This window comes from Ostrea edulis, chromosome 6, assembly GCF_947568905.1.
Source record: "Ostrea edulis chromosome 6, xbOstEdul1.1, whole genome shotgun sequence".
NCBI lineage: Eukaryota > Metazoa > Mollusca > Bivalvia > Ostreida > Ostreidae > Ostrea > Ostrea edulis.
The window spans coordinates 91,446,543-91,468,839 of NC_079169.1; the positions used below are offsets into that span (position 1 = coordinate 91,446,543).

At 37.0% G+C, this 22,297-nt stretch overlaps 1 protein-coding gene across 1 annotated transcript; it reads right to left on the reverse strand.

Moving 5' to 3' along the window:
* Window positions 1-677: 677 nt before the first annotated feature.
* On the reverse strand, window positions 678-20,715 carry LOC125647692 (sulfotransferase 1B1-like). Its single transcript, XM_048874466.2, has 8 exons — window positions 19,102-20,715; window positions 15,550-15,621; window positions 14,505-14,599; window positions 11,320-11,474; window positions 9,667-9,990; window positions 3,673-3,782; window positions 3,362-3,554; window positions 678-920 (listed from the first exon to the last, which is right to left on the reverse strand). Exons 1-8 carry the CDS (start codon window positions 19,159-19,161, stop codon window positions 784-786), a joined length of 1,146 nt encoding a protein of 381 aa, XP_048730423.2. The 5' UTR covers window positions 19,162-20,715; the 3' UTR covers window positions 678-783.
* Between the last annotated feature and the right edge of the window lie 1,582 nt (window positions 20,716-22,297).

Consider the following 22,297-nt stretch of genomic DNA (forward strand, 5'->3'; position numbering starts at 1 on the left):
CAACAATTTGGGTATCCGGATGTCATAGTATTACATTGCAGGGAAAATAGTATTGGTACTATATGTCATTGCGTCATCTTCAAAAATTTATCAAATTAACAGTCGCTAATATCCATTCTATGTTACCTAGATGTGGAATCATTTGGTCTCAAATCTTACCACGGAAATATCAGCACATGTTTTCGCACATTAATTACTCCGACTTACAAAATTGTACCCCTAAGTTATACCCAGATGGTACCCATCTCTCTTATATTGCCCAAACTGTATTTCTGAATGGTATAGAAGCAGGTTTGTATAAAATCATGTGTGAAAATTTCCAATTTATCCACTTCTACGTCAATAGTGCAGTTTTGTCATGGCATGGGCAAAACATGCCCGCTTGTGGCGGATGTCTTCAGGCATCAGATAATGAGATCTGACGCCTTTGGACATATGGCCGAATTTTTGCTTGAAGCCCTGCTGCAGATTCTGTTAATTTTCCAGAGTCTCTGGCCAATAATTTGGGCTTCCATCTTTGTGCTATTTTCATTGTTTCTACATCATACACTATTGGAAAAGTCGATGTAGACCATTGTGTGTAAAAACCATTGATCATCATTGAATGTGTATCATACAACGAAAATATCGAACATTTAAAATTTAACTGCCAACCCACTTGTTTGATTGCTCTATTCTATCGAGATAATACTATTTATTATATATAAGCAAAGTTTCATACGAACATATGATAATCATTTTAAGGAAACATACAACCTATACAAGAATTTTGAGGACTATAATTTAATTTAAATAACACCGATTACTTTCGTAGATGAGCTGCAGATCAAAATCAATGTCTTTCATTTCTTCTTTTATCATGGCATCGTGTCGCTCATTCTGTGAGACCGTGTACCAGTTCTTCCAGTCACCGACTTCACCTTGTGAAAGAGACAAATTGTATACAGACTGAGCAGATTTAAGGCACTCGTACAGTCGATTCCAGATATACTGAAATTCAGGGGACCGATCCGAATCGTTTATTATATCCAAAGTTCAATTGAACCGCATAAATAATGTAAATGGAGATTTATTACAGATACACTAGTAGTTCAATGTAAATGTTGTAGACTTTATTTATTTATTATTCATTTTATGAATTGGGGTAAGAAATTCATTTTAGAAATGATATTTTATGCTGCACATTCTATTTGATAGCTTGTTGCAATGCTCAAACACTCTGTGTAGTCGTATAGTGTCAGGGCCCAGCTAAAAGTCAACCCAAAAAATAATAGGCATTTTTCCGAGTTCATTTCTGCATATCTTGGGAAGTATACGGAATGTCGGGATGAACTTTGATAGTAATGTAGATTGATTATGTATGAATACATTAAAATACAAAGTAGAATTTTATATCAATTAATTTATTGTTTTTACATCGGCTAATTTGGGTACCATATATTTAGAGTTTTATATCTTTACTCTTTATATAGTAAATTCGACCCCCAAGCCATGCAATTGCCTGTGGGTTATATATACAAGTAAAAATTTGTTTAAAGCAGATTAATTCATTCTGAACACAATTAAATATTTTCTAGTGTTTGGCACATCTTATGCTATTTCTATTAAGCAATCTATATGTAAACAAAAGCATGGCACGAGCCCTGTTTACATAACAAAGCATTGTGAGTAATGTATTTTACTTGCAACTCAAAAACTGATATTCAAATTTTTGTTTGATTTATTCCAAACTTTGCCGAACACTTTCCGAGTAGTAAGTAAAGCGAAAGATTTCATACATTTATTTACTTTAGTAAAAACTTTGACGTAGTTTTTAAATCGGGCAGGTTACAGTAAAATAAGTTGATGATACCGGGGTTTCAAGTGTCTCGTTTAAAATAAGAATTTTGGAAATTCTATGGTCGTTATAAAGATCTGATTGACAGGTAGAACCTGTTATTAGGTCGAATGTTTCCTGACGTGTTTCCTACCAATTCTTAGGTCGTTCTTTACATAATAATTTTGACTATGGATTACTCCATTTAGTGGCGAGATAAAAAAAAAATCGATGTTGGATAAGAGTATGTGACCAGAAATCATATTAACTTTTCCACTGTTCAGTCACCGAACTATAAAATATAATTGAAATGGGTGTCTGTATATCGGTCGACAGGGTATGCTTACTCTTTCTAGGCACATGATCCCACCTCTGGTATATCCAGGGGTCCGTGTTTGCCCAACTCTTAATTTTGTATTCCTTAAAGGAGTTATGAGATTGATCACCGTTCATAACCTCCGTAAAATGGCTGACATACTGCCAAAACAGCGTAAAACCGTAATCAAGCATCCACCTTTCATCAAAAGAAAACTCCAATCCCGCACCGGTGAAATAAAATCAAGATCGGATTTGATCGAGGAAATTAGGCGCATTTGGACCGATATCACGCTTGCGTACAGTGAAAGCTTATATTACTCTACATAATGCAATTTCCAACACATCCAGCTTTAAGACACCTTACAAGGTACTGAATCATAAGTAACTGATCTGTTTATTTTCAAGGTTTTTTAAAATCAGAATTTGAACAGTTGATGTTCTTTATATTTCTTTTATCGGTGTAAATGAGTCGTTATTGTGCCCAAATTCGTAAGTAAAGGGTTTATCGCGTCAAGTAAACAAGACACCTCATTCACTCTGAGCTATAGATGTATCTGTCTTACGAAAATGTATCCTTACAACTAAAGGATGATTACTCCTTAAAGGCAAGGAAGATTGATGAAAGGTGAAGGTAACGAACAGTGATCAGTCTCATAACTCCTATAAGCAATACAAAATAGATAGTTGGGCAAACACGGAACCCTGGACACACCAGAGGTGGGATCAGGTGCCTAGAAGGAGTAAGCATCCCCTGTCGACCGGTCACACCCGCCGTGAGCCTTATAGTTCTTTCAAACGGAGTTTTACCCTGAATTTGAGATACCCCAAATAAAAGAGTAAAGTGGCTTGCTATAGAAGATTGTGGTAGAGTGCGGAGATAATGTTTTAGAAACGTAATCCCTGATTTTTGACGTTTTTCCGACTGTTTCTTCGAAACGCGCCCAGAATTACACAAGGCATTCATGGATCTTTCGGATATGACTTTAAAAACGGAGTGATAAAAGTTTAGATGCAAACGAACATACAATCAGCGCCTGCGCTTCAACAATAGAATACGAATAAACGCAAGTTTTCGGGGCACAATTCATGCTGAATGAAAACTAAAATTAGAAATCTTAGTACAAAATTCCATCGTAAACCATAACGCACGCTATGAATTCTTTCAATTGACGTTTACAGAAATTAAGGATTTGTCCAAAAGAGAGTATAACAATGAAATCCCGCCACCTTTTCGATAAAATTTGGGAGGTTCCCGTCCCATTTCTTTCATAATTTTCATCACTTCCCCATGATCCTTCAAATTATCGGAGGCATGCTGCAGCTTATGGAAACTGCATTTGTCAGCTATATCGGCTGCTAGTTCCCTAGAACACGTGACTCCCAGATATCCTGCTAGATTGAGTATCTCGGAGACTGAATCCTGAAATATAACTAAACTATTTGTACATAGAGCGAAACTCGAACATCAATGTAGCGTAAATAGAGTAATATCAAAGGACAACATTATGAAGTTGAGTCCGACCTTAATCTGATCTTACCTGTTTCAATGTTTCATAGTACATAGTGTAAATAGAATACTCTGGGTTAGACTTAACAGCACGATAAAGTTCTTTTTGGAAACCGAAGTATCCCCCGAAAACATTTTTATCTGTTAAACAAGAAAACATTATTAATTATTAAAAATCAATTTTGACAAATTAACAAATTCAAGCGGCCCATGTACCACTATGCTAACTAAAGTCACTTTGCTACATATTTGAAAGGTGACGATAACGAACAGTGATCAATCTCATAACTATGGTATCCGGATAGGGCCATTTTCAAAAGCGTGACTGCCCGTTAGTCACAACACGCCAACAAGCAACTCACCTTCGCGCTCTCACGCCAACAAGCAACACCTTCGCGCCAACAAGCAACTCGCCTTCGCACCGTCATGCCAACAAGCAATACGCCTTCGCACCGTGTTGCTTGTTGGCGTGACGGTGCGATGGCGCGTTGTTTGTCTGCGCGAAGTCGTGTTGCTTGTTGGCGTGAGAGCGTGTTGCTTGTTGTCGTGTGAGCGCAAAAGCGCGTTGCTTGCTGCCGTGAGAGCGCGAAGGCGCGTTGCTTGTTGTCATGAGAGCGCAAAGGCGCGTTGCTTGTCGTGAGAGCGCGAACGCGCGTTGCTTGTTGTCGTGAGAGCGCGAAAGCGCGTTGCTTGTCTGCGCGAAGGCGTGTTGCTTGTTGGCGTGACGGCGTGTTGTGACTAACGCGCAGTCACGCTTTTGCAAATGGCCCTATCCGGACACCATACATAACTCCTGTACGTAATACAGATTAGAGAGATGGGACACCACGGACTACTGGGTATACCAGAGGTGGGGTCAGTAGGAGGAGTAAGAATTCCCTGTCGACTGGTCACACCCACCGTGAGCCCTATATGTTGATCAGGTAAACGGAGTAATCTGTAGTCACAATCAATGTGCCAAGAACGGTCTAACAATCGGCATGAAACACGTCAGACAGCATTTGACCCAATGATAGATACATGTAGGTTGTATTGGCAGAGTAGATCATTATAACGACCATATATTTTGCGAAATGCTACATGCAACTTTAAACGAGACTGCTGAAAACTCCCGTAACATCAACTTGTTTGTCTGTAACCTGCCTCAATTTAAAAACTGATCATACACAGAACAAGCTCTTGCATATCGAATCAGTTGAGAGATGAAAATGCCATCTGCAGGTGATAATGGAATATTGCTACATAAATATGGGAAGTTGACGATGTAGAAGTTGAAATCATCCCGTTTGTCATAAAGTTGAGTTGTTAGTTTGCCGTTCATATTTATTTTCAACAAAATATCGAAGTCCGAAGCAGATGTGAAGGACTATGTGGTGTCTTTTATTTCGAGGTCAAAGGAATATATCAAATCGACATATGAATGGATATGATTACTGTTAATATATAAAATGTCGTCGATATATTCAAATATCGAGTTGAAGGCCACAGCAAGAAGTTTTTTCTTCTCGTGTTGAAGCTTTTGAATAAACCCTGCTTCATAAGAATGTGAAAACAGGCCAATTAGCAAAGAAGCACAATTCGTGCCCATGATAAGACATTCTCATCAAAGATTATGAAGATATTGTCAATGAGAAACTCCAGCATATTATTTGAAAGACCTTATCACAAAAGACTACGAAGATACATGTATGAGGAACTCCTGTATATTATTTATTTCAACTTCAGAGTACTTGTGTGTGGAATCAGCAGAGTGGTGTTTAAGAAAGCAATTTTTTTCGATGACTGATCATTATATATGAATATTTCAATTTTTGCTGAAAAAGCAACTATCTATGCTGTCAAAAAGTCTAGTTTTTAATTTATCGCGAGGAATGGTCGTGTAAAGTGTTGAAAAGTTACACGTTTTGATGTTGTTGATTTTAGAAAATGTTTACTAAAAGATCTTTAGAATTTTTTGGAATCCACATTTGATTTACACCACTTCTGGCATATGTATTGACACGGTACGTTAGAAGTTTCTACTTCACAGCTGTTTTATTTTGGTGAGGAGGAAAGATAGAGGTCATACGTTCTGATGTTGATTTGAGAAAAGTTTTGCTATTTCAAATTAATTTAAAAAACGTTCTTTGGATTTTTATAGAATCCACATTTAATTTACACCACTTCTAGTATATGTTGTGGCACAGTACTTTTAAAGTTTCTACTTCATAGATGTTAATATTTTCGTGAGGAGAAAAGATAGGAGCTAGGTTGAATTGATTCTTTAAACCTACCGGGTACTCCAGGGTCATGGCATGAACAAGGTTAATCTACAATACATCGTGGTTCTTGTATTTTAATGTCGAAGACTGTCGTTGTGGTTTTTCAGAGAAATTTAGTTCCCATAAACTTGGATCAACACTACATGAACAACTAAAAGAACTGATAGAAAATTTAAAGTCATTCCTTCTTACTCCTCTATGAAAGTCAAATTCTGAATTGTATCCTCGTCCTTACCCCGTGGAGTGTCATAGTGTGAGGAAGCTTAAACGCACCGTATATTACAGTTCTTGCAATAACTCTTGGTGCTTTAGAAAGGGAATAGGTCCTCAGTTTCTATGGGGCAGTTGTTCGGATGAGACCGCAAAAGCCGATGCTCCGTGTCACAGCTGGTGTGGCATGATCAAGATCCCTCCCTGCTCAAAGGCCGTAAGCGCCGATCATAGGCCTAAATTTTGCAGTCCTTCGCAGGTAATGGTGACGTCTCCTTGTAAGTGAACGGAGAGGGGCGATCAATCAATGGAAAACTTGTTAAATTACCGTGGTTCCGCCCTGGAAGAGTCATTGTTTTTAACGCGATTTCGAGAAAGTTTGCTCTCATATTAACTCAAACGTCTCCATATGAGTGAAAAATTCTCGAACGTCCCGCTTAAAGAATATCCTATCAATCAATCATATTGAGACAATCCGGAAAAAGTTATTCCGGTACCCGCGGCATTTCATAATCATGTTTTCGCTGGGTGGCATTTAAAGCTTTAGACGTGGCTGAACAAGTCTTTCCTAGCTCTAAGTATTTATTTTTTTAAACTGTATTCTAACGCGAGAGCCAAAAGGAGCTGAGCTGCGAGAGCCGGTATCCGAGACCTTGAGCTTCCAAAAGCCAGGAGTCCCATTGAGCCGATCGAGCTGTAGGAGCCGATCGCTCAAGAGCATTGTACATAATTGATTAAAGACAAGTAGTCTCCACGCTTATCTGTATATTTTGTGTAACCATATTATATTTGTATATTTTGAAACTGCCAGGTCCTCAGAAAGTTAACTGAGGGGATTCAACCGCTTCTGTATGTAGTAATTGTATAATAGGGTTGCACGTTACAATATTGACACATCATCATCTGTAGGTGAAGTGCCACGAATTTATACCTATGCATGTCGCTCATAGTCGTAGCAGTGAGGGTTCTTTAACGTGTTACACGCCTACCATCTCATCTGACAGGGGTGATGCTAAAACGCGGAATGGAACACGAAACGGAAGACGGAGCAGAACGGAAAAGAATTTAAGAATTAGAATGATTAATGTAGCTAACACATCAAATCGGAAGAAAATCCTTGATTATGATTAAAATCTAAATTGTAGGAATTTGTTTACAAGCGGTTAAACACTTTTATCTTAAAATTCTGCATCATAAATTGATTTTAGCGAAGTTAAACGTCTGTATAAGAATTTACAAAGCGTTTTACAAGAATTTGGAAATGTCGGCATTGAGATATGTGTTAGGGAGCAGCGACACCTATGGGTTGAGACCCCCCCCCCCCCCCGGTGGCAAAACGTCATTAACGCACATTTAAATGTAAATTTACACATAATTAGTGTATGTGTGTACCTAAACAGGGACTGCGGTATGTATATAACAACGACAATTCATAATCTTATTAAGTCAGCATGTTATCATCTGGTGTTTGATATATTAGTTTTTAGGTAACAGAGACTTTGTGATCGCAGCACTCCAATCCTAAATAGGGAGGACTTCTAACACTTTATTTTTAAATTAAACACATGTATTTTAACATTTAGATATAATGAGATGACCTTTTCATTCCATTCAAGCATGAATTGTCTGTTAAGTCTTTTAGCTATTTCATATCTGTTACTTTCTCATACTATGGGTTGTAAACTTCTCCCTAATTTCCATTGGTTCTGTTTGAATCTTTTTTTCCCGCAATATCTCTTCGGGTTCAACACTAATTCGCAGGATGTCAGTAAATGTACGAACTTTCACATGAACTCGTCACAAATCCTTTATCCACACCAGACTCGTTCGCTTTAAAATTTGATGTGACACATAAATAAATACATGACATTGTATTATACCAGGTGTAGAAGTAAATCATGAATAAAAGCAAGTTCGATTTAAGAAGGCTATGTTTTGGTGGAAATTATTGAAAAAAATATTCTAACTTTTACTGGGTTTTTTTTCGGAAAAAAAAGGGGGGGGGGTTCTTCATTGGAAATAAAATTAAAAAATTCAAGTCTTTTTCAGTATGATTATTATTTTTCTTCTTTTTTAACATTTTCCATGGCAAGTTTATGATTTTGAAATGCATATGCATTAGTATGAAGTATATGAAACGGTGGATTCTGTGGATGACTTCCTGCTCTCTCTGTAATTTCTGCTTCTCTTGATCATGATAAACCTTTTGTTTTGCAAACTGCCAACCTCCTCATAACATTATTGCATACAATATTTTCCATGTTTCGTTCCGTCTTCCGTTTCTTTTTCCGCGTTTTAGCAACACTCATCTGAAAGACCAGCGCCTCTTACTTCTAAATGCCGAGAGTTTGGCGAAAAAGCAATCACTACCTAATTTCATGTCTTATGATTAACGCGGCCAAGGAACAAGCGGGGCATGGACCCACGACATCCCGGTCCCGAAGAGAAAGAGAACTTGAGTTACCGGGACATGTCCTGATGAGTTATCATTTCAACAAATTTAATTCCATAATGAAAACATTATTATGAATGTACCATTTTAAATCCAATATGTGGCCCCGTCAAAGCCACTGGGATTATGATTTGAAGAAACGTGAATACTGAATATATAAAAGCTTTCATTTTGGGTGTTCTGGTAGACTGATTACTGTAGATTCATTTAAATTCGTGGGGGCCAATTTTCGTTGATTGCTCAATTTTTACAGGTTCATGGGAACGTAATTTCGTGGATTTATATATTTGTAAGAAAGATAACTCTAAAATGTTTGTTTTGTCTTTATTCGTTGAGGATGTAAATTCGTGGGTGAGGGGTACCCACGAAAATTGAGTCAGCACGGATTCTAATGATTCCACAATATTAAGACAGATTGTGTTTGCCCAGCTCTCTATTTTGTATTATAGGAGTTATTAGAATTGATCACTGTTCAACATTAATAATAATAATATTTATTTACTTAGCGCCCTAGCTATATGACTATAAATAACCATTCTAAAGCGCTGCACATAATAAAAATGATACAGCATGTTATAAACGTAGTAAAAGGAAATTATAATAGCATTAAGACAGATAATATCAAAACAATGCTAGAAAAACATCAATAATGTGAAGTAAAATTACTGAAATCTAAAACATGATGTGCATGAAAAAAGTTCCACGCCGTACAATCAAATGATATAAAATACAATAGTTGAAATAAATATACACTTGAAAATGTAATGTTGAAATGATGGTAAAGAAACCATAAAGATTTAACCACCTATAATATTAATAATATGCAAGTCTAAAACGATGTGTTATATTCACCTTTCATTGTCTAAACACTCTATTTCTACTTCACTATTTATGAGTTATCTCCCTGGGAAAGGAACACAACCTTTTATTTAATCAAATTTGAATCCCTTATTCAAGGATATTACATTGTATGTGCCAAGTTTAGTTGAAGTTTGTTAAACAGTTCTGGAGAAAAAGTCAAACTGAAAAGGCGAACAAATTTTGATTCAGAAAGTTCACTTTAATGTATGTCCATCTATTAATGAACCAGTTTTCAACTTACACTGTTTGACCACAATTTCTTCGAAGAAATCTGACCAAGAGAGGGATCCGACCCCAAGTTCGTTGGAGGAATGCCAATGGCAGTATAACGAAACTGCTACATCTTTAGGGTTTCTGACTATGTTGACAACCTTGCGTCCTTTACGGAAGTGTTCCTGTGGTAACCATCGAAAAGGTATGTGTGTATTGAACACCCTAGGAGATGGTAGACTAACCAGAGAAGATAGGTCAACAGAATCCAGAAATATGTGTTCTCTGACGCACTGGTGATATTCTGCTTTTCTTTTGAGAAGCATTACAATGATCTCCCAAACCCAATGTGTTCCTACAATAATAGCATAATATCATAATTATTAATGGGTGTCTGAATCAACAAATACGCATTCATTTTTGTACGACTTTGTAAGAGAAACAAGATGTGATTATAATCTACCGATCATTAAGTTTCCTAAAAGAAGTACTGGCTGTATACCGTAAGTGGCTTTTTCTGAGTACTACTAATTTCCTCCCTTGACAAAATCCATGCCAATTTTAACTTCATTAAAATTGTATAGATCACGAAGGCTTTGATTTGGACCCCCCCCCAAAAAAAATTCCCCATCTTTCCTTAAGTAAAACTGGTGTTACTTGACCTTGACCCTAGTTTGCAGGTCCCAGCATCCTCTTATCATTTTTTGATGATCCCATGTCTCTATCGGTCCTGGTTCTAAAGTTATACAAGTTTTTATAATCAAGGTCAATGGGGATACTACTTCGAACGTCACTACACCCTTTTATAATTTTGAAGGCCTTTTATGTCTCTATTAGTCCCAGTTCTAAAGTTATACCAGACTTATATTTAGAGTCAGAGGTCAAGGTCACTGGAGTCACTTGACCTTGATACCAATTTGTAGATCCCATCATCCTTTTATCATTTCTGAGGATTTCATCTCTTTATCAGACCTAGTTCTTAAGTAATACCAAGTTTATGATCTAAGGTCAAGGTCACTGGAGTCACGTGTCCTTGATTTGCAGATCTCATCATTATTTCTGAAGATCTCATATGTCTATCAGACCTGGTTCCTAAGTAATTACCAATTTTATGTTCTAAGGTCAGAGGTCACTTGACCTTGATACTAGTTTGTTAGATCTTATCATTTCTGCAGGTCCAATGTATCTATCAATTCTAGTTATAAAAATATGAGTTTGTATGTTCAAGGTCAGAGGTCACTGTAGTCACTTGATCTTGATACGAATTTGTAGACCTCACTTACCATTATACCAATTGTACATCCCTTCATCATCTCTATCAGACCTGGTTCTTAAGTAATATCTTTAAAAGTTATATCTGTTGAATTTTGAAATTAATTTCCTTCCATAGATTTCTATCTTAAACCCCACTCCATTTGATCCCTCCAACATGTACCCTAACCCCCTTCTATCTGAAAACAAAAATATTTCTGCACATCTAATACATTAGCCTATCATATCCTTGAATATCTATTACTTTCATCAACTGGTTATGGAGAGTGGCATCGGACAGTTTAAGGCGCGAGAAAGAAGCGGAAGAAGAATAAGAATAAGAACGGAGCAAAAACAATAAATCTCCCAACTTCGTTTTGGGAGACTTAATAAATAGGATACCCGTGCCAGAAGCTGGAGACGAACAACATACCACATTTTGGATAGGTAAGCAAGATAACATCGTCCTCATTGGTCTTCATATCTCTTACAGCCTCTAAGTGTTTCCTGGCGTCCTTCTGTAGCGGTGGAAAAGGCGGGAAACAGCAGTCGTCAATGTGTACTAAATCCTCAAACGGCATGTTGATACTGAAAGTATATCATCAGTTCATATATAGTGTACGAAATTATAAATCAAGAACGGGATAAAAATACAAAACAAATCTATATCATTGTACCCCAACATATTAAAATCAATACATTTTAAGTAACGAATACAAATCATTTCATAGATCAACTTAAGACTAGGTTGTATAGTATAGGAAGCGGCAAGAACAAAGCCCTTGATGAAATCCACCATCAGGGACTTCGACTGTGCTTTTCGAACCTCTCCTATACATAGTTTATACCGGTGAACCACCTCTCGATCTACGTAGAATAAAACTTTTCTCTCATATAGAAACTTTCTCGCTTACCGGCGCCATCGGGATTCGAACGTGCACCGACAGAGGTGAGAGGCCGTGTGATTTTGAGCGCGATGCTCTAACCACTCGGCCACGGAGGCCTCCCATATTTTATGAAAGAAAGGTATGAAAGATATTTCTTTCTCTCATATCTACGTATGTAAGATACAGCTATTCTATGAAAGAAAGGTATGTAAGATATTTCTATCTTTCATATCACGTGACGTTTATCTTACATATCCCGTGACGTCATAATCAATACACAACTAGCTTGCAACTTACCTCGCCTCGATTGACGAACACTAGCGTCTGCAAAGCTCTTGTACAAAAAATGACAGATTGTAATGTCCGTGATAATCTCCAGGTGTATGTGACCGGACACAAAAATACACATTCCTTGAACAATTACCGCACACTCAACAATAGTCACAAATTCCTCATACACCTATGTCATCCTGTGCATTAGGCCCTATGCCAGTTCACAGAAACCCAGTCCACACGGTCTATTACTTCTAGGCCTACCTCCACATTCACTCTGTCAACGTCTACTGTCCGTGTCTCAGGTGAAATAAGTGCCTTCAATGTCCATGAGACTCGAGTCCCTGCACGCGTGGAAAACGAAAGTCTAGCCATGCCCATAACCAATTGGAATCTCTCTTCACACACTCGTCATTAAATAACTGCTCAATTAATATCAATAGCAATGCTCCTCTAAGAAGAAAAAAAAACGTGCAGTTGTGGATTTATATTCTGATTAGGTCTGTCAAAATGTTTCGCGCTGATGGACTGTCGAGTTACGTCACGCATCACCCTGATTATTGATTTATTCAAAGAGGAATAACTCTAATACAATTCACTTATACACTCGTCGGCCGATTTTTTGTCGGCAACGTGGTTGCCAAAATGAGGGTCTTTGTTATTTTTAATGTACAGCGAAAAATTAATTAATTGGGAATTTCTCAAAATGGCGTCGCCAGGCACAAGGAAAACGGAAAACTCTAGAAATATGAGAGAAAAATACTCTCTTAAGGTGATTCCACCCTCGGGGTTGCAAAAAAGCAGTAAAACCCTCGGCAAAGCCTCGGGTTTCACAGCTTTTTTGCAACCCTCGGGTGGAATCACCTTATATTTCATGGCTACTCATAAGAGAGTCTTATAATCTTTCATATCACGTGACGTTTATCTTTAATATCCCATGACGTAATAATCAATACACAACTAGCCTGCAACTTAGCTCGATTGACGAGTTCACTGGCGTTCGCAAAGCTCTTGTACAAAAAATGACAGATTGTAATGTCCCTGATAATCTCCAGGTGTATGTGACCAGACAAAAAAAATACACATTCCTTAAAGTAAACAACTACCGCACACTCAACAACAGTCAAATTCCTCACATATTGAAAATACTGTCAAGTACATTTATGTCATCCGGTGCATTATGTCAGTTCACAGAAACCCAGCCCACACGGTCTACTAGTTCTAGGCCTACCTCCACATTCACTCTGCCAACGTCTACTGTCCCTGTATGTGTCTCAGGTGAAACAAGTGCCTCCAATGCCCATGAGACTCGGGTCCTTGCCCATATCCAGACCAACAAAAACCACTTGGAATCTCACACTCGTCATTAAATAATTGCTCAATTAATATCAATATTAATGCTCCTTTAAGAAGAAAGCTTGCAGTTGTGGATTCAGATTCTGATTAGATCTGTCAAAATGTTTCGCGCTGATGGACTGCCGAGTGACGTCACGAATCACCCTGATTATTGATTTATTGTGTACTTATTCAAAGAGGAATGACTCTAATACAATTCACTTGTACACTCGTCGGCCGATTTTTTGTCAGCAACGCAGTTGCCAAAATGAAGGTCGTAGAATTCGATTCTGGTGGGGTTTTTTTATGTACAGCGAAAAATTAATTAATTGGAAAATTCTCAAAATGGCGTCGCTAGGCACAAGGAAAACGGAAAATTTCTAGAAATATGAAAGAAAAATACTCTCTTATGAGTTGCCATGAAATATTAAGGCGATTCCACCCTCGGGGTTGCAAAAAAGCGGTAAAACCCTCGTCAAAGCCTCGGGTTTCACAGCTTTTTTGCAACCCTCGGGTGGAATCCCCTTATATTTCATGGTTACTCATAAGAGAGTCTTATAATCTTACAATACAACTGAAAGCTAATTTTGACAATCCTGCATTTTATTGCGTTTTTCATCCGCAGTTTGAACATTCATATGACAAAAACAAGATTTGTATAAAATCAATCGGTCTACGAGTTAAAAAAAAAAACCATTTACACGATTCTAACTTGCCTTTTGACATAGTAAAACCCACCAGATAATATTTTCCATTCTAAAGACGTTTTAAAAAAAAGTTTTATGGACTAATTGAAATTTGGAGAATTATAGCGATATTTCTACTCTATATTTATGCGCTGATTAGAATAACAACGCAATATTCGGGTCCACCGCTAGCCATACCAACGTAAAGGTCACTCACTACCGAGATAAAATCAGTGCTCGGTGTTTGTATTGATGAAATGACCACACAGGGTTTACCGGGAAGATCGGAATGATATAAAAAGACTTACACATACGTCAATTAGTCCACCCCCATACATACCGAGAACATGCTGTGACGTGGCTATCGGGTATGTACATGTAAATAACAAAAATATCACCATAAACTTCAATATAATCTGTGAATTAAATACACTTACAATGTAGTCTCCCTGTCGTGTCTTGTACAAAGTCGCCGATCAATGGCGAGGTCTATTGACACAAACAACTGACCAATCGCCGACCACTTCATGAACTGTGAAAAAGATTATGACCAGAATTAATTCATACACAATAAGAGAGGTTTTACCCATATACATGTGTAATTAGCCATTCAGAAACCTTAAATTTTATTTCCCGTGCATACAACATTCATTTTTAAATCGATGGCTCGAGTTTTAAAATATTCACTTTCTTTTATGAAGGCATACAACTTTTACACTAGACTGACACTGTCTTTTATACTGAGTATAATACTGCTTTTATACCGGACTGAAGCCACGGGCATGTAGAGGGAGAAGTGACACTTTCTTTTACATGTATGAAGGTATAATAATACGTTCATATGATACCGGATTGAAGCTAGCATATATATTTGTTAACCCGGAAATAATTTTGTCGGCTGCATCATGGGTACATGTACGTTGTTTACATAGAGTTCAATATGAAATACTACTAGATGTATATGCACGAGAAGAAAACCTAATGGTATTTCTGGTAAAAATTATAATTTTATTTGTACAAACATTCATTTAAAACAGCTGTTAGTACATGTATTTACAACACTGAAATAATCTCGTATGTTATATAAAAGTATAATCGGACGAAATCTTTTCTTTTTGACTACTATGTGTAGTACATGTATATATATAAATCATTAAATCTAAATTCTCCTTGCATCCATCTAAGTTAACTATAATACAAATAGATTATTTTTATTGTATAGCTGACATGCAATTTCATCAATTCTTATATCAATAGTAATTTACATGTAGTGTTATTCATTTACACCTATTTTAGTATAATTGCGGTCACATCAAAGCAATCTTTTTTCATAAAATTTGAAACACGGCTGACGGTATATGAAACTATAGGATGTTACAAAATCTAGTATGTATTGTTGATTTTTATAAATATTCACAAAATTGCCATGTTTATCCTACAGTCCCTGAAACGTTATACTTTACAATTTTCCCGTTCGCTCACCATGTGCTCTCCGTTTACAGTCTTGCGTTCACCGTCCATTGTCATTCGGAACATCAGAGTGAAAGGATCCATCTTCATAGAAAGGTAAAAATGAAAAAGGAACGTGTGCGTAAGAGTGAAAGTAAACTTTCTTAATTATATCAGAAATTTATATTAATTGATAAAGTACAAATGTCAGGATTATCAACTGTGAAAATTCAAGGAAAATTGTAGATCACTCACCAATATCAAACAATTTGATATCCTTCACATTTGATACCCATGAATTATGATAAGAAAAGACATGCATTTCATCATATTATTATTATTTACAGTATTTATATAGCACATTATATAATAAAAAAAATACTCTAAGCGCTTGACATTAAAACAACAATAAACTACAATTAAAAATTGAACATATCTAAAACAGTGTAAAAAAACAATAATAAAATATTCGTTTCAATAAAAGAATATGAATTCTAGCATATAAATTTTTCAATATACAATTCTGAGTACTTACGATTTTCACCCAATATTTCAGTATACGTAATTTTCTATGTACATTTGTCTTATTAACGGTACACGGCCCAATTCTGTAGAAGTCATATAATTTGAAGTGGAGTTCTTAACTTTCAATATCAATTTACAAAACCGAGTGTGAACCTTCTCAATATCCTTTCCTATATTGAAACCCCATGTATCTGCTCCATAAGTTTTGTTTGTCCATGATTGCTGCGTGCATTGATGTGAAATTTACGATAATTTCATGAGAAATATACATTCAGTACTTGCACAAAAATGAACAAACAAATGTATTTATATATAGATATATATGTAAAACTTATACGGTACCAATTTTGATGCACCAGATGCGCATTTCGACAAATAATGTCTCGTCAGTGAGGCTCAACCGAAATGTTGAAATCCGAAATAACTATGAAGTTTTAGAGCTAAATATAGCCAAAAACAGCGTGCCAAAAAAGTGGAGCCAAATTCGTCCAAGGATAAGAGCTATGCATGAGGGAGATAATCCTTAATTTTGAAATGAATTTCTAAATTTTATAACAGCAATTAAATATACATCCGTATTTTCAAGCTAGTAACGAAGTACTTAGCTACTGGGCTGTAGAGACCCTCGGGAACTAACAGTCCACCAGCAGAGGCCTCGACCCAGGGGTCATAATGTAAAACTTATACGGTACCAATTTTGATGCACCAGATGCGCATTTCGACAAATAATGTCTCTTCAGTGATGCTCAACCGATATAATATAATATATTCCCTACCTGATTGTAAAAGAAGTACAATCCAAGGGGAAAATCCGAAATATTCCGAATGATTGATTGAATATTGTTTAACGTCCCTCTCGAGAATATTTCACTCATATGGAGACGTCACCATTGCCGGTGAAGGGCTGCAAATTTTTGGTCTATGCTCGACGCATACAACAATGAAAGGTGAAGATAATGAACAGTGATCAATCTCATAACTCCTACACTATGAAGTTTTACCGAGGGACAATTTGAAAATTTCCTCATAATTAAAAGATATGGCCTAATTACATGTAACTTAACATTGAAGCCTATGGAAAAAGTGTATATTTCATGAATAAAAATAAAAGGATTATTGATTGAATATTGTTTAAAGTCCCTCTCGATAATATTTCACTCATATGGAGACGTCACCACTGCCGGTGAAGGGCTACAAAATATAGCTCTATGCTCGGCGCTTACGGCCTTTGAGCAGGGAGGGATCTTTATCGTGCCACACCTGCTGTGACGCGGGACCTCAGTTTTTGCGGTCTCATCCGAAGGACCGCCCCATTTAGTCGCCTCTTACGATAAGCAAGGGGTTCTGAGGACCTATTCCAACCCGGATCCCCAAGGGATAAAATAAAAGGAATGGTGAATTGGAAAAACAAGGTTTCGGTGAAAAGACCCAGCAAAATATCATTAATAATCTAGTGAGTGCATAGGTCACCGTGCAGAGTTTGGTGAATACTATTTGTTTTTCTACATTCAAGAAGATACCTCGTAGAATTAAAATTTGTTGTTCACACATTCTGTTCTGTGTAAGTTATTTGCTATTAAACTTATTTTAAATGCACTAAAGTTAAATTCGGTAGTGGTTTTGTAGGATTTCGATGAAGTAATACGGGAATTCGTCCCGCGGACAGAAAACAATTACGCCAGTTTCGAGATAGGAACTCTTCTGTATAGGAGGTGCATTTAGTGTAACTTTGAATGCCTAAGTGGGACAGAGTGGATATGCAGCCAACGAGGAAGACGATGAAATGTATTAAAAGCGGCTTCTCTTTAAATATGTAAATGTGGGAAATACTAAATACTATCGAAAGAAATGTTTTACCGAAGAGGAAACATACAAACAATGTCATATTTGCAAGAAATATCTTGGATATGGTACTTATGACCAGCGAAATAACGTGATAGGATAAGAATTCTATGTATTTAATTACTCGCTAAATACTTATCACTTACTTAGTTTGTGTATCAGTCGAATTCGGGTTATCAAACAGCGTATGAGAAACTTACTGAGTACATTCACTTACGCTGTGATGAATATCTGTCCCACTCCCGCGAGTAAACAAATTCTTTCGCGCCTTACTATGTACGAGAGTTATCCAAAGGGAAATAACTCGGACGTATCTCGAAACCGGCGTATTGAGCAAGATATATGTAGTGGGTGGTTACAATGTAATGACCAGCCTCCTCTTTCTGAACTCATAGAATCTGATGAAGAAATGATACATAGACTTGTCTAACAAATAATTTATAAGACGAAATACAAGGTTGTGTTGTGTTTGAGGAGGATTCCAGTTTCGACACACTGAGAGATAAAGTTTCACGCAGTTGTCGTCATAGGAAATGCGATGAAATTTTTACATATGCTGGGATTGAAGAACGTAAATTCACTATGCGTGATCTCGAGATGAGAAAGATATGTCTATTATGGGAAAACTTAGGAGTGTATATATATATATGTGTGTGTGTGTTGTTCGTGTCGTTGGTCATTTTAGTGCTTTGTATAATTTTTTGTATTTGACCTTGTATCCATGTTGTGGAAAGTTGTTCGTGTCGTTGGTCATTTTAGTGCTTTGTATAATTTTTTGTATTTGACCTTGCATCCATGTTGTGGATCCGACACTTTGAGGTATCGGGTGTTGTTGGAACTTTAGTGCGTTTATATCGTTTTGACCAGCTGTATTATTTTGATCCACTCGCATACCTCTCAATCTTGTTTTATTGCTTTTCTTTTATTTCACTATTTATGTTTTGATGTTTGTTTGTTTTTTGGTTTTATTGGCCACATTATGTAATTCTTTTCGCTTGTCCTGAAGAAGGGACGGGTCGTCCCGAAAATTTGACAATCAGGTTGTTCGCGTCGTTGGTCATTTTAGTGCTTTATGGCAAGCTCTTTCCATAATTCCATCAAGTGTACTGTGGAAATTTCCACCTCAAATAACACTTTTTTGGATACCACAGCCACATTTAGAAACGGGGAAATTGAGTTTATAATCTCCACACCAAACCCACTGACTCTCATCTATACCTTATGCCATCTAGTTGTCATCCACCCCATACTTTCAAAGGTGTGCCTAATCCGCCGCATCTGCTCTACTCGTACTGTTTTCCAAGAACAAGGAACAATCCTCAAAACTCATCTCATTAACAGAGGATATGATCCTTGCAAGGTACAATCCGCGACTACAGGACCGAGAGTCCCTCCTCCAGTATATAGAAAAACCTCAGAATGACAGGATTCCATTGGTCACTACGTATCATCCCGCCCTCAAGAACATCAACGGTATTCTGAAAAAACACCGATGGCATCCTTCAGACGTCCCAGAAACCTGAAGGACATGATAGTAAGGACCAAACTGGATAACCCTTTACCCAATGGAGATTTCAAAACATGCTCAGACCTTAGATGTCAATTATGCAAATATAGCTCAGGCACTGAGGGTTTTAGTAGTCCTGTCAAGGGTCACAGTTATAAAATATTGGGAAACTTTTCCTGCAAAACCAATAACTGCATCTATCTCATCAGTTGCGATGTCTGCCAGAAGCAGTACATAGGAGAAACAACAGACCTTCGCAGACGGGTCAACAACCACCGGTCCTCCATCAGAACCCAAAAAGATTTGCCAGTAACCACACATTTCAATGGCAATAACCACCGATGGGAGGACATGACAGTAGTGGTTATTGATCATGACCCTAGTTGGTCAGATACCGAAAGAAAGCCGAAGGAAAAATTCTGGATGCACAGATTGAAGTCATTTGAACCGCATGGTATCAACAAACCTACTGACTTCACCAGGATGAATACGGGCTAAACTCTTACTAGATTTTAAGCTTCATCTAGACCTACTCGTCTGATCATGTCCCTAACAGTGGTACTATGACCATTATTGAACACATTTTGTTCTTTTCAATTCGTTTACAATCAGCCCACCCCTTTTAATTACTTTGACCTTCATAACCGATTGCTTACATGCTTGTAGGAGTTATGAGATTGATCACTGTTCGTTATCTTCACCTTGCATGTAAAACCCATTTATCAGTTTCCGTGATTCTATGTGCTTTGCACGTCTACCCTAGACATGATCAGTACGGGAATGTCTGATGTTGATTCAATTTCCTGGGCTGCTTATTCTTTGTTTTTGTTTTGAGTTGATCCACTTTGTTTACTTATTCAAACTTGTTATTTACATTATCTTTCTCTCTAATTTTGTTCATTTCTTACTTCATTTACATAGTTTATTTTTATTTATTTATTTATTTTGTGTGTTGATATTTTTTACTTATTATTATCTTTTACAAATTATTTATTCTTAATGCATAGTTAAAATAGAATCTCTCTGGGTATAAGTTAGCTTTACGGGTTCCACTTGAGATTAATTAAGTCCATTATTATCACTTCGTACATTTTGGTTCAGCTCTTTAAACGAATTAGGCATGTCCTTATTCGCTCCACTTTTAACATTGATTGGCAAGCCTAAAGACCAAAAAACATGTAGTCTGCGTTGTAAATTCGTTTGTAGATTAGTGTAGTTGTAGTGCTACAATGTAGATGTATTTATATGTAGTTTTTCTTATTATTCTCTGTTGATATTGGCCACATTATATAATTCTTTTCGTTTGTCCTGGTGCTTGAGGAAAGCCCCCCCCCCCCCCCCCCCCGATATAGACCCCCGGGCCTTTTCCCCCATAAATCATCTTTTTGTAACATATTTGTAATCTTACCTATACCATCGATCCGAAAAATTACCTAAAATAAACGTTTTATAAAAATTCGTAACCCACTCTATATATAAAAACAACAAGGTTGCCTACTTCGTCTGTCAAGGAATTCTTTTTGAAATGCCCTTTAAAACTGTACCTACCAGTAAAAATGGTGACATCACGCCGTAGCCCGAATATTTCACTCACTAAAAATCGGTATGACACTCTAATATAAGTTCGTTCATTGGGTAAAATTATACGATTTTCACCGACAAGTTATCGTTTTTTGAACTGATCAAAGCTTGGTCAACGGAAGGGGAGGCTTTACGTCACCTATCGCAAGAAGGATAACTCCGCTGGTAAACCGAGAACTGGTTACATTGGATTCATATTTGTTTTTGATGTCCTCATTGTCAATATATTCGCTTTGACTGCCTTCTGCCAAATTTCCCAGCACCCAAGATGATATAGATTGGTTGCAATTCATCGCTGCACGATTTTAATTATTTCTTGAATTTGACGTTTTCCGATTTGTAAATATGCGCCAAAATAAGCAATTTCGTAATTCTCTTACCTTTACATAGTTTCCATTGACACTCGGAACTTCTTGGTTTACCAGCGGAGTTATCCTTCTTGCGATAGGTGACGTAAATCCTCCCCTTCCGTTGACCAAGCTTTGATCAGTTAAAAAAACGTTAACTTGTCGGTGAAAAGCGTGTAATTTTACCCACTGAACGAACTTATATTATCTTTGGTCCTCACGAAAATGTTAACAGCTGTGAAGGAGAAACTTCAAACTTACTGTGCGACTACATATACCAGAAGTGGTGTTAATCAAATGTGGATTCTAAAAAATTCTAAAGAATTTTTGGTAAACTTGAAATCACAGAATTTTTCCCAAATCAATAACACTAAAACCTATGACTTTTCAACACTATACACGACCATTCCTCACGATAAATTAAAGACTAGACTTTTTGACATCATAGACAGTTGCTTCTTCAACAAAAACGGAAAACGGAAATATTCATATCTAGTGATCAGTCATTCAAAAACTTACTTTGTTAAACACCACTCTGATTCCACGCACAAGTACTCTGAAGTTGAAATAAAAAATATGCTAGAGTTCCTCATTGACAATATCTTCGTGGTCTTTGGTGATCAGGTCTTCCAATAGTCTGTTGGAATTCCCATGGGCACGAATTGTGCTCCTTTGTTAGCTGACCTGTTTTTATATTCATATGAAGCAGAATTTATTCAAAAACTTCTACGTGAGAAGAAAAAATCTCTCGTTGTGACCTTCAATTCGACATTTAGATATATCGATGACGTTTTGTCTATTAACAATGATAGCTTTCATTCATATGTCGATTTGATATATCCCTGCGAGCTCGAAATAAAGGACACCACAGAGTCGTCCACTTCTGCTTCATACTTAGATATTTTATTGAAAGTAGACATTAACGGCAAACTGACAACTCAACTGTATGACAAACGGGATGATTTCAGCTTCTCTATCG